At 46.6% G+C, this 13240-nt stretch overlaps 1 protein-coding gene across 2 annotated transcripts in view; it reads right to left on the reverse strand.

The window, feature by feature from the left end:
- TMEM255A (transmembrane protein 255A) overlaps window positions 1-13240 on the reverse strand; it is a 47290-nt gene that overhangs the window by 4109 nt on the left and 29941 nt on the right. For both annotated transcript variants that reach the window (XM_068533283.1, XM_068533284.1), the window contains 2 exons: window positions 10761-10923; window positions 4314-4457 (listed from right to left, as the gene is read on the reverse strand). In XM_068533283.1, the coding sequence (XP_068389384.1) occupies window positions 4314-4457; window positions 10761-10923 (307 nt within the window). The remainder of the gene's footprint in view (window positions 1-4313; window positions 4458-10760; window positions 10924-13240) is intronic.

Here is a 13240-nt window from a genome sequence, read left to right on the forward strand (position 1 = left end):
GGCACCTTGGGAAAGATCTGGCTTTGTTGCAGCTGGGGAGCTGGCCCGGTGCATTTTGGTTCCTGCCTAAGAGTCGACTGGACTAGGGACAGGCAGCTCAGAAGAACAGAGCTTTGAATCCTTTCGCACCACAAAGCATGAAAAGCATGAAAAGCATCTAAATAGCCTACTGCTGGGCCTCGTCAGCTCGAGCGAGCTTCCCGAGCTGCTGCTTAGAGGCTGGGGTGGCCTAGGGCGGTGGAGCTACAGAGGAGGGAGCCGGCTCTCTCTCCCGCCTCAGCCTGCCCCTCCCTGCCCCATGCAGACCCACACTCCGCAAGACCCTTGTGCGTTTCTGTCACGTGTGCTTCTCTCTTCAGAAGCACTGGGAGGCAGTGACTCCAAAAAGAGCCCCGGAACTGGCCGGGTGATAAAGGGTACCAGCAAAAGATGCTGTGTCCCAAGGGTGAAATCCAGGGTCTCTTGGTTCTTTGCATTCCCCCTCTGTTTCTGACCCAGAAAGCAAAGGCAGGGGAGACGGAGAGAAGAGTGGAGAAAAGGAAGAGGAAGAAAAAGGGAGGGATCAGAAACAAGAGAAAGGAGGAGAGGCAAGGAGAACCTCAGCAGGAGAGGGGAAATAAAAAGTTGAGTGGCGGCAGCAGCGGCGGCCTCCTAAGGCTCTCAGCAACCTGCGCCATCTACCGCCTCCCCCCGGACTAGCGCGACCCTCTCATTCAAGGGGCCCCATTTATAATGGGTCCTGTTCAGTGGCTACGACGAAACCTAGCGTACCTTCATGTGATTTAATAAAGAGCATAAACAGAGGTGCTCGCATTTTGCAGAGGCTTTTGTTTTAAGCTAAACTTGGCGATTCACCAAATGGCTAGAGTGAAATAGGGGGTCTGGCCCAGTAGGCCAGACTGGGGAGTATGGCTGGAAGCCTTAAGGGATTTACCCCAAAGCTACACTGGGTTGAATTTCCCAGCAGAAGTAGAAATGGATGCTTTATACCCTACAGGATATGGACTGCTTGGCCATGGGGAAATGAGTGCAAGGGGCAAGAGAAGTGAGCGCTGGGGAGATGAGCAAGGAGGCACCAGCAGTCTTGGCTTCTAATCTTGGACGCCTTGGAGTCCAACATTTGCAAGAGTCACAACATCCTCAGGGCCAGCTGACCAGACCCACGTCCTCGCTCCCGTCTGACCACAAGAAATGTTTCCCAAGCTTCCTGACTGGACAGCTACCCAATAAGAGCATGACTTTGAGGGGTGAAAACAAAACTCTATAAATCTCCTCTTCCTTCTATCAGCCTTGGGATAAAAAGGAAAGAGAAGTCTTCAAAGGCAAAGTGACATAAATAGTCCTATTTGGAAACGACCAGAATGGGGAAGTCATTCAGGAGAAAGTCTAGAAAGGTCAGTTTTCCTGCTATGATTTGGGCCCTTTTACAATCTGAGATGAGACTAAGGGAGCTCTGGCTTTTGTTTTTTTTCGGTAGGTCTGTGCTTCTGGTGGTTTTATTGTCAGAGGTGGTGTGCGTTTTGCTGACTGCTTTCTATTTATCTGGGAACATAGCAGATGTTCCTTCATCCTCTTGGCTTTCTTGGGGAAAGACTGGTATTTCCTCCTATGAAACAATAAGGGAATGGAACTTGGTGAACAAAAGAAAGCTCCACTCAAATACTAAAGTGAAATACTTTGTAAGTTCTAGAAGGAAACAAATCACTTAAAAACATACACCTTAAAACCCATAAATTTATAAAGTCTCCAAAAAGGAAATACAAAAGACGGCTTGAACCTACAGAAAGAACCAGGAGAGGTATAAGAAGTGTCCCAGTAGTCCTTGGAGTGGGGAGCAATTTAATAACATAATAAGAGAAAGTAAAGGGAATCCCCTGGCAGTCCAGTGGTTAGGACTCCACGCTTTCACTGCCAAGGGTGCGGGTTCAATCCCTGGTCAGGGAACTAAGATTCCACAAGCCGCGTGGCACAGCCAAATGGAAAAAAGAGAGAGAGAGAGTAAAGAGACCCTTTCCGAGTCATGATTAGGAAGCCCATAATTTAAACCAGTAGAATGTGTAAATATCCTAAAATTAACTGGGGAAAAGATCAATGCTATACTCAGACTTACAGCTTCTCCAAAGAATCCCTCAAGCCAATCTCTGGCATCAGACAGACCTGGATACATATTCTTGTCCTCCACTTACCATCTCTGTGACTGTGGAGAGGTTACTTACTTCCTCCATGACTCAGTCATCTCAACTTAAAAATGGCAATGACAAGAGTATTTCCCTCAAACGACAAAAATGAGATATCTGTAAAGCACTTAGCACAATGCTTGGTACATAGTAGGTGCTCATTGAATAGGAGCTGTCATTAAAAAGCAGAGGCTTCCACAAATCCCTGAAGTGCCTGCTTTGAGCCCACGGTGTAGGTTTGGGTTAGGTGGCTAGATTTGGATCCCTTCTCTGAGTTAGGTACCCTGTGTCTGGGTTTCCATAGCACTCTGGGTAATAGTCTACTTACTGTTTTGTCCCCACTGCTGTCCCCTGACCAGTCCCTTTCAGGTCCCTAGACTGGTCTCTTAATGCAGGGCCTATGTCTCATTCAATCTCTACATCCATAGCTCCTGGCCCAGTTCCTGGCACATGGGAACACAGAGTCAACATTGACTGAACTGAAACCAACAGCCTGGGCCACCACTGGCATTGGCAGTCTTGTTTTCATGCCTGGGGTAGTGTTTGAATGAGGAATGATGGACAGAGAGATGGCTCCATCCCCTAAACAGGGGCTTCCTATCTTAGAGTTTGCAGCAGCCATCACCAAGGAGGTTATTGTTACTACTTCAGGGGTTCGTTATAAAGTGAAAAGTCCTAAAATCAATATAGTCAATATAATTTACTTCGATATAAAAAAATGGAAGCAGCCTCTTGGGAGCCACGCATGGCCCCTCTGCCCCAGGATGACTTTTTATTATGGGCGTCCCCAAAGAATGGTGACCCTCCTGTGCTAGGTTCAACATCCCTGCATTCTTTTAAAGGATTCCTTTGCCTCTGTCACTACTGCAATTATCTATGCCCTTTTAGAACATATTTGTGTTTTCCGGTCTATATTACCTATTTGGGGAACAAGTTCCCTGATTTGTCTACCCGTGAATACAGTAGGCTTTAAAACAAGTTCTAACATCTTTTCCCAAGCTTTAATGGATGCCTCCTTGTGCTGGTGCTGTATTTTATGACAGCAAACAAACCCATCTTCACACTATAGATATGTATTCCTATTGCCATATAGAGTCCTAGACCTCCCCGTACAGTATGTAAACCAAACCAAAGTACACTTTATTCAACTAAATAGGGGGGTTTTCAGTTTCAATTATTTTGTTAATCTGAAGTGGAAATTAGGTTGCCCAAGGGCTCTGTTTTTCTAAACTGGCTGGTTAATTGGAACCACCCCCAAACAGTCATGCTTTTATGTCCCCTTGGAGCATTCAGGGCTCTTGGTCAATAGAAGTAAATTCATTATGAGCTTCCCTCCTTTCAAAGGCATTTCCTTGGTCCCCAAACTTTGAATTAACCAGATTCGAGTGTAATCCCATCCTTCTGTGGTCCAGGGTTTAGGGTCACTGTAAATGCCTAAAAGACTGTTCCGTTTGTTTTCCTGAAGTGTCTAGTTCAGTGCTCTGCATACAATGAATTCCTTTTAATTATGTGCCTTTTGGGTTCTGTTCTTCTGTGCTTAGTCTTAGCTCAAAAGGAAAATGGTAAAGGGCAAATTTGGTAACACTTATTTCTGACCCACGTGATAACAAGGCAAAAAAGGGGAGGAGGGTGTATAAAAAATATTTTCTCTGTAGAGTCCCAGTTAGGAAGTCTGGAGGAAAAGAAGGGACTTCTTCCTCATTACAGATTTGATTCAAACCCTTGTGTGGCTCAGAATGCCCTTGTGCTAAGGAGCAGGACTAGGCAGGCCTCTCCCGGTGGCAGAGAAATGGAAAAGGCCCCTGTTGGACAGGGGTCCGTGGTGACATACTCATGAGTACCTCGGTGTAGGTCAAGGCAACTTGGGACACCTGGATCCTATCTCCTCTCCCCTTTTCTTCCCTCATTCTGTTTCTTCTCCTCTTGTGTCTTTCCCACCCTCCCCATCTCTCCCATCATTGCCTGCCTATGCAGTCCTTAAGCTAGTCACTGGTACCCACAGGCTGCTAAAGGCCCTCAGGGATAGAGAGCCTGGCTACGTCATATATATTAGGAAGGGTCCATAATTAGGGAGAGAACGAGACAGCATGAGCGAGAGCAAGGGTAATGGAGAGTTCTTTTTCTCTCAAAACGTACCTGAAAGTCATAAGCAGAATAAGGTGGCAGGTGAGGAGGGCTATGGTAGTAGGTATTATAGGATGCCACTTGAGGACGAGCATAGTAAGAAACAGTCGGATGGGCATTTTCAACAGAACAGTTCAGTGCTGGGAGAGTTGGGTTCTGCAGAAAAACATAAATTAGAAACAACATAAACGTTCATCACTAGGAGAATGGTTAAATAAACCATGTACATTTGTACTACAGAATACTATGGAGCTATTGCTAAACAATGATGTGCACCTATATTTAGTGACAGGGAAGTTGTCCAGGATATATTGTTAAATTAAAAAAACAAAAACAAGCCATTGGCAAAACTATGGAGACAATAAAAAGATTAGTGGTTGCCAGGGGTTGGGGTTGGGGAGAGGGATGAATAGGCAGAGGCCAGAGTACTTTTAGGACAGTGAAAATACTGTTTGCCACCATAATGATGGATACATGTCATTATACATTTGTCCAAACCCATAGAATTACAACAGCAAGAGTGAACCCTGGGGCTTCCCTGGTGGCATAGTGGTTAAGAATCCGCCTGTCAATGCAGGGGACACGGGTTCGAGCCCTGGTCCGGGAAGATCCTGCATGCCGCGGAGCAACTAAGCCCATGCGCCACAGCTACTGAGCCTGCGCTCTAGAGCCCGCGTGCCACAAGTACTGAAGCCCACGCGCCACAACTACTGAAGCCCGTGCGCCTAGAGCCCGTGCTCCACAGCAAGAGAAGCCACCGCAATGAGAAGCCCGCGCACTGCAATGAAGAGTAGCCCCCGCTTGCCACAACTAGAGAAAGCCTGCGCGCAGCAACGAAGACCCAACGCAGCCAAAAATAAATAAATAAATAAATTTATAAAAAAAAAAAAAAAAGAGCGGGGCTTCCCTGTGGCGCAGTGGTTGAGAATCTGCCTGCCAGTGCAGGGCACGCGGGTTCGAGCCCTGGTCTGGGAGGATCCCACATGCCGTGGAGCACACAATTACTAGGCCCGTGAGCCACAATTACTGAGCCTGCGCGTCTGGAGCCTGTGCTCCGCAACAAGAGAGGCCGCGATAGTGAGAGGCCCGCGCACCGCGATGAAGAGTGGCCCCCACTTGCCGCAACTGGAGAAAGCCCTCGCACAGAAACGAAGACCCAGCACAGCCATAAATAAATAAATAATTAAAAAAAAAAAGTGAACCCTAAGGTAGACTATGAACTTTGGGTGATTCTGATGTGGTGATATAGCTTCATCCTTGGTAACAAATGCACCCCTCTGGTGGGGGCTGTGGGTAATGGGGGAGGCCGCGCAAGTGTGGGGAAGGGGTACGTGGGAAATCTATCTTCCTCTCAATTTTGCTGTGAACCTAAAACTGCTCTAAAAAAATAAAATCATTTTAAAAAGCCACCATGTTACATTAATGTAGCCTAATCCCAGTTTATGTAAAAAATAAAGACTCAAACAATTATACACATATGTGTGTTTGTCAATGAAATTAATCTGGAAAGATTCACAACAGACTGTTAACTATGGTTATCTCTGGGGAGGGCAGCGGTACTAGGAAGTAAATGGGGACTCTTCACTTTCAATTATATAGCCAAGGCTTTCACAACTAATATGTATTACTTGTGTCATTTCCCCGCAACTTATTATTTTGAAAAATTCAAACCTATAAAAAAGTTGAAATCATTTGTATGATTTTCAAAAGCAAAAAAGAAAAAGAAGAAATTGAGACCCCAAATACAAAATGTCAAACGGACAAGGCTATTGCTATTGCTGTGACAGAAATGTGATCGATCACAAAGGGTTTGTAAAAGTTGTAAGGATTCTTCCAGATTCCACCCTCACTTTTTGGGAAAACAAAGCAATGCAGAAAGAATTTAATACCATTTTTATAACATGGTGACGTGTGTAGCCCTTCAAGGGTTAAAGCTAATCTTATCCAGGATGGGGTTGCAGATTTCAACAAGGCCAAAACACTGCTCAAGGAAGCCACCACCGCTCATTAGTTCCCAAGCAGGACTGTGCTCTGTACCTTATGAGTGCCACATGGGTCAAGGTGTGGGTAAATGTTCTTTCCATCATCCATGTCATTGACACCCCCTCCATTCATGTGGATAATCAACAGCTGTCTGTAAAATCAATGTGTCTTGTTTCTGGTACGTATCTACTTGGCATTTACGGAGAGCAGAAGCTTCCTCTCAAGTGATAAAAATGTGTGGGCAGGCTTTGGCAATGTCACAGGCAACCATGGTGGGATGTTGGCAGAGGAAACTCCCTTATAGCAAGTTTCAACACAGTCTGTTGCTCTCTTCCTTGGAGTGGGTTACTGTTTACATCTCTAGGAGGTTTGAAGAGCTACAAGCCTCAGTCATTATGATGTTGCTCACAGACAACCAGAGAAATGTTTCTCAGCCTCTCTCTTGTGTGGGAGAGAACTTAGATCTTGACTATTCCAAGGGCTGGCTCGCGTTACAGAAGAGTGCTCAGAAATGCCCTTACCTCTCCACAAGGATTCCAAAAAGAAATGTCATCCCTGAGGAAGTCCCAGAAACCATGTTCCGTTGGCCTTGTGTCAGTTAAAAACACACCCTCCAGCTCTTGCAAAACGAAACCAGTTCTTCTATGCAAATAAACTAAGCCTAACCATAGAGAAGCAATCATGCAATGTAAACTCTATCTAGAAAAGGTTTTGTGTGTGCAGCGAGGCTGGGGGTCCAGGACAATCTTTGAAAGGAAGTTGACTATTATAGAGAAAGAAACACAGGAGGAAGATTAAATAAGCACAAGAAAGCCACAGAAGAGAAGTGTAGAGGACGTAGAGAAAATGGACAGGGCACCAAGAGAGGTTGAGGGAGTGAAGGGGGGTGAAGTCAGGAGTCAGGCAGGGAAGAAGCAAAAGGGATGGCCCCAAATAATGGTCTGCTTATGGTTGTTGTTTTTTTTAATATTTATTTATTTTGGCTGTTCCTGGTCTTAGTTGCGGCATGCAGGATCCTTTGTTGCGGCATGCAGGATCTTTACTTGTGGCAAGTGGGCTTCTTAGTTGCAGCATGCATGTGGGATCTAGTTCCCTGACCAGGGATCGAACCCAGGCCCCCTGTATTGGGAGCATGGAGTCTTACCCACTAGACCACCAGGGAAGTCCCATGGTCGGTTATGTTTTAAATCAGTAATTCTGATTTTCCAATAAATCTGGGCTCCATCTCTACTTGTGTGTGCATATAGGAGTGTGTGTATTTCTGTACCAATAATTCTGGGGCTTAAGTTATGAGACCCCCATTTTTGACCAGTAGCATTCTGAGCTCCAGTGAAACAAACAGTTACTAGGTAGCACGGGAAATGGTCAAAGCCATCTCTCCTGGACAACACTGAGTCTCTTCTGAGACAACAATTGTGGACTTTGGAAAGAAGGCCGCTTTGACTTCTCCCCACTTTACTCTAAACCAGAGACACCAAGTAGGAGAAAATGGCAAGATATCATCACCTTTTAAAGATTCACCTCAAATTCTTATATCTTTGGGCAGCAAACACTTTGGTCATCAAACATTTGTTCAACACCCTTTTCACCAAGCGCCCCTGGTCAGGGAAAGAAGACGTGTTTTTTCCTTTCAGGTTCCCACAACTCTGGAAACGATGCTCTGAGCTGATCTCTTTGAAGGCTGCCAGCTCACAGCTATTGGCTCCTGGCCTCACTCCTCAGGAATGCCTTTCATCAGCCAGCACCCCTGGGCCTCCCTGCAGCCCCCAAGGCATCCTACTCAAGGCGGAGGCACGCCAAGAGTCACCAAGCACATCTGGACCCGGGCCGAGGATTTTATGTAGGCCTACCTGGTTGATGCTCCAGGATTTTCCACACCATGTGCCTCATTTTAATAAAGTGATGGAAACAATGGCTCCTCCTTGGTGCCCCCGTCTTATAACCCCCGCTTGTTCTCTCTCGTCACGAATCAAATCTTCTGCCCCTGCTCTTTGCCTTCATCTTTCGTTTTCCCCACTGGCCCTTGATTGGGTTCCCAGGCCTGGCATTTGATGACGCTCAGGTCTTCCCTCGCCCTCCTCCTTTCCTCTCAGAGAAGCTCCCAACAGTTGGAAACAACTTGCTTTTAATTTTTTTAATGAAAGCAACTAAACAAAGGAGGTCATGTCTGTTAAAACACTTGTAGAACCAGAAAGGGCCAGCCGAATGCTCGTTAGGGGCAGCTGGGATGAAGCAGAAGGAGCAAAGGCTCTGGCATCTAACACACCTGGGCTCCACTCCCAGCTCTGCTATTTAGCCCTGGGCAGGTAACTTGACCTCTGTTGGCCTGTTTCCTCATCTGTTAATGGGGGGAGTAATATTTACTTCACGAGGTACTAGTGGTGGTGAGAAGCGGAGAAAGAAATTGTACAAAAGCCCTTTACGGAGAGTAAAGGGGCCATTACTGGCACCTCTCAGGACAGACTGTCAACAAGCCCCTATTCCCCTAGAGATCAAGGTCACAGTGAAATTAACAGTGCAGACTGTACACCTGAAACTAATATGCTATTGTAAGTCAACTATACTTCAACAATTAAAAAGAGTTCAGAAATAAACCTAAACATCAATGGTCAACTGAGTTTTGACAAGGGTCCTTGCAGGAGCCCCACAGAGCCTACCAAGTGGCCGCCAGCCACTCCATTTGTACATCAGGGCGCTCGGCTGTCCATGTCCGAGAGCTCGAGGGATAATTCAGAGAAGCCTTAACACTCATCCTGATGTCCCATCTCAACTCGCCAGCCCCAACCAGAAGCTTCTCTTCCAGCTAGAGCGGCTCAGATTCTACACAAGGCCTCTGCTTTCACCTGCCCCCTGGGGAAAGTCTCCAAGAACAAAGGGCATTCTTTTCTCCAAAGAAGCTCCAACCCAGAAACAGCTTTTCTGAAGCTTTCTCACCCCAATGCTCCGTCAGGCCCGAACTTACAGGACAGCCTTCTCCCTCCAAGGGGCCCCCCTACCTTGATGCTTCCCCCGAGCTTGGGCTTTCCCGGGCGGGAGGAGGGGCCCGGGAATGAGAAATGCGTGTGTGAGAGAGGGAGGGGAAAAAAGAGAAGGACAGTCGGGCTGGGCAGCAGGGTCACCAGCAGGAACACTCAATACTTCCAGTTAGCCCGGTTCTACTGGGGACTTGTTGCCCAAAACTGCAGTTTTTTCTCTTCCCTGGTCCTACCGCACCTTTCACTTTCCATTACTCATCCTTTTGACGTTCCAGGGCCAAACTACAGGCTGCCTTTCAGCTTCCTGTTCCTTAGTGACCCCCCAAATGGGACAGAAACAGCCAAAGGCCTAGGGGTTATCTGCCTCATTTCTGGGGTCAAAGGAAAACCCTTTTTAGGCACAAAATAATTCCCTAGACATGGGTGGGACATTTCTTTAAAGCAGCCATACTCAACCATGGCCACAGTTGGAGTCACCTGGGGGGCTTTTAAAAAAGTATTGATGCCTGGGCTTCAATTTAGACCAATCAAATTGGCATCTCTGGAGGAGCAGTCTGGGCAGCCGGATTTTTTAGAGCACCTCAGGTGATTCCATTCTAATCTGAAGCCAGGTTGAGAACCATAGCTCTAAAGCTATTATTATCTCCATAATTAGGGATCAAGGTTTATTACATAAGCAAATAAATGCTTTGAAATGCTTTAAAAGCAAAAGAAGGAAGGACCCCACTATTATGGAGCACCTACTGGGCGCTGAGTCCTGGGGTGCCTTTGCAGACATACACACGAATATGGAAAAGAGTTGAAAGGGAGCACAGGGGACGCAGGGAGACTGAGAGTGAGGTTAAGGTTGAGGACAAGACCTGACCAGCAGTTTAGCCTAGGGCTGGGCCTTCACTTGCAGAAAGAGTCCTGAGGCTCTTTCTGGAGAAACTCCAGGAGGAAATTCCTGGGGAGGGGGAGATGAGCAGTACTCTTACCTGTAGCTAAAAACGTCTTTGCTTCCAGCTCTCCCAAAGTCTGTTAATGGAAATACCACCCAAAAAGGTTTCTACTAAAAGTGTGTGTGTGTGGAGGGAGTGGGGAGCGGTAATTAAAGGCTATGTTTACATAGCTAGCATGAACCCCACCCGCCCCCAGAATGTGCCTCAAAAACACAGGCAACTCATGTTAACAAGAAATGTCTGCAGGCTGATGGCATCACCTGGCTCCTTCGACTTGAGATGTTTGAAACCAGCTACATTTTTTTTTTTGGCCCCACTGCATGGCATGTGGGACCTTAGTTCCCCGACCAGGGATCGAACCCGCGCCCCCTGCAGTGGAAACACGGAGTCCTAACCACTGGACCGCCAGGGAAGTCCCAAAGGCAGCTACATTCTTGAACCAACGGTTTCTGTTCCTCCCTTCAAAGCGTGGGTCCCCATTGCCCCCAACCGCCTAGCCTCGCCCCAGCCCTGACAGGAGGAAGGGCCTCTGTGGGATGGGAAGTCACTTCCTTCCTTACCATGTCCTTAAAGCCCCCCAGGACAGCGGCAGTGATGATGCCCAGGAAGAGGCCGACGATGTTGAGGATGGTGGCGGACCAGAGCAGGTGGTAGAGGTGGATGATATCCTGGCAGCTGCTGACGTCAATGTACTCATAGTAGCCACCGGTGATCTCCACCCGGCTGGACGGGGAGAAGCACATCCAGTCAGTCTCTAGGGGTCAGGCTGTCCCTCTAGGGCTTTGGCTACCATGCGGCTCAGTGAAAAGACAGGTGGGCAGGTGGGGAGCTATCGTAAGGGACATCGTAGCCAACAGTGCACTCGGGGAGCAAGATACGATAATCAATCAAAGTGTGATTGGAGTTTATCCCCAAAAACCCTCCTACCTGCCAGAGAAACACTTGTTACCATCAGCTAACGCTAATCCTAGATGGCAATTATTGACACCTGCTATGTGCCCAGCACGGGGCTAAGCATTTTACAGACGTGAATTCATTACATCTGTGCTAATATGGCGGCTTCTAGTCAACAGGTGACTATTAAAATTAAGTAAAAAATTCAGTTCTTCAGTCTCACCAGGCACATGTTAAGTGCTCAGCAGCCACACGTTTAAGGGCCACACTAGTGGCTGGTTACTGTACTGGACAGATCAGATTACAGCATTTCCATCATCGCAGAAAGTTCTATTAGGCTGTGCTGCAAATCCTTACAATATTGTATGAGGTAAGTACTACCACCATTCCCGTTTCACAGATGAAGAAACTGAAGCACAGAGAGGTTAGGAATTTCCTCAAGTCGTAAGCGGTAGAGCTGGGATCTGAATTCAGGCTTCGAAGATTTCAGTGTTTCCTCTCTCAAAACAGAACACCAACAAATGAAAAACAACATCCCAATAAAGTACTAAAGCTGAATTCCTGCACAAAAATCTGAATATCACCTCCTCAGAGAGGCCTTCCCTGACCACTCTGTCCAAAGACATCCCCACCCCCACCCAGCCTGGTCACTCTCTAGCCCACTACTTGCCATGAACTGAATTGTGTTCCCTTCCAAAATTCATATATTGAAGCCCTAACTCCCAAGGTGACTGTATTTGGAGAAGGGCTCTTAGGAGGTAATTAAGGTTAGATGAGATCATAAGGGTGGGGCCCTAATCTGATAGGATTGGTGTCTTTACAAAAAGAGGAAGAGAGAACTCTCCGCACGCATGCACACACTGAGGAAAGACCACATGAGGACACAACAAGAAGGTGGCCATCAGCAAGCCAGAAAGAGAGCCCTCACCAGAACCTGACAATGCTGGTGCCTGATCTCAGACTTCCAGCCTCCAGAATTATGAGAAAATAAAGATTTGTTGTTTAAGCCAACCAGTCTATGGTATTTTGTTATGGCAGCCCAAGCTAATTTCCCTTCCCTAAATCCTCTGCAGCACTTACTCCTTACTAATGTGTGTGCTTCATTACTGTCTGTCTCCCTAACTTGAATGTGAGCTCCATGAGGTTAGGGACTTGGCTTGTTTTGTTCACTGCTGTGCTGGACACGTAGTTGGTGCTACATGAATACTGGTTAAATTAATTAAATGGAAGCTCCTGTCTTCCTGGATGTTGCAAACTAGTTTACAACTTGGCCACTGGAATCAATAATGAATCTTAAACACTGTGATTCTTACAATTAAACTTAGAACCAAACCCCCTGGCATCAGGATAGTTATGTGTGACTCCCCTGCTATAAGAATACAGAAAATGAAAAAGAAAAAAAAATTAAATGTTAATCTCCAAAATGAATCAGGGAGAGATTATTCACAGAAGACTTTTAAACTTTACAGATGAATTATCTTAGAATTCTTTAAAACCAGTGCTTCTTTAAGGAATTGAAATCAGTGTGGTTACAGGACAGCCTGCGTCAAAATCTGTTTGTGTGTCTATGTGCCTGCCTGTGTCAGTGTGTTAGTTGTGTGTGCCTGTGGGAGTCTCTGTGTGTCTGTGTGTGTGTGCATGCATCTTTGAGAAAGAGATGGTTAAACATGCAGATTCTGAGGCCCAGCCACAGTCCTACTAAATCTGGCAGAATCTCTTGGGGTGAGGCTCTGGAATCTGTGTTAACGAGCTCATTGATATTTGAGACCCGCTGTTTTAAATAGTAAGCTTTCATAGTGGAATTTTAACAGTGTGTCAATTCATCAGAATTTGAGCTGGATTTCAGGTTTTTCTGGAACATAGCTGGACACCACCTGGAAGCATACATTGAGTGTCTCCTATTAGCTGGCATGGTACTCGAGCCTGGGGATGGGGCAGGGAGGACACACAGATTACTTACTGCTCAAAAAGGCACCGCTGTACAAGGACTCTCCCCTGAAAAAGGCAGGCCTGTGTATAAGGGCGAGTGTGGGGTTGTAGGGGTGCAGGGGAGGCTTGAGAATCAGCTTCTGACTTCTCCCCAGGTATCTTTGCTTATGTCCTAAAACACCGAGGGTGGGCTGGTAGCACATACAGATGGGTGGTA

Source organism: Eschrichtius robustus, chromosome X, assembly GCF_028021215.1.
Source record: "Eschrichtius robustus isolate mEscRob2 chromosome X, mEscRob2.pri, whole genome shotgun sequence".
In the NCBI taxonomy this organism is placed as follows: Eukaryota; Metazoa; Chordata; class Mammalia; order Artiodactyla; family Eschrichtiidae; genus Eschrichtius; species Eschrichtius robustus.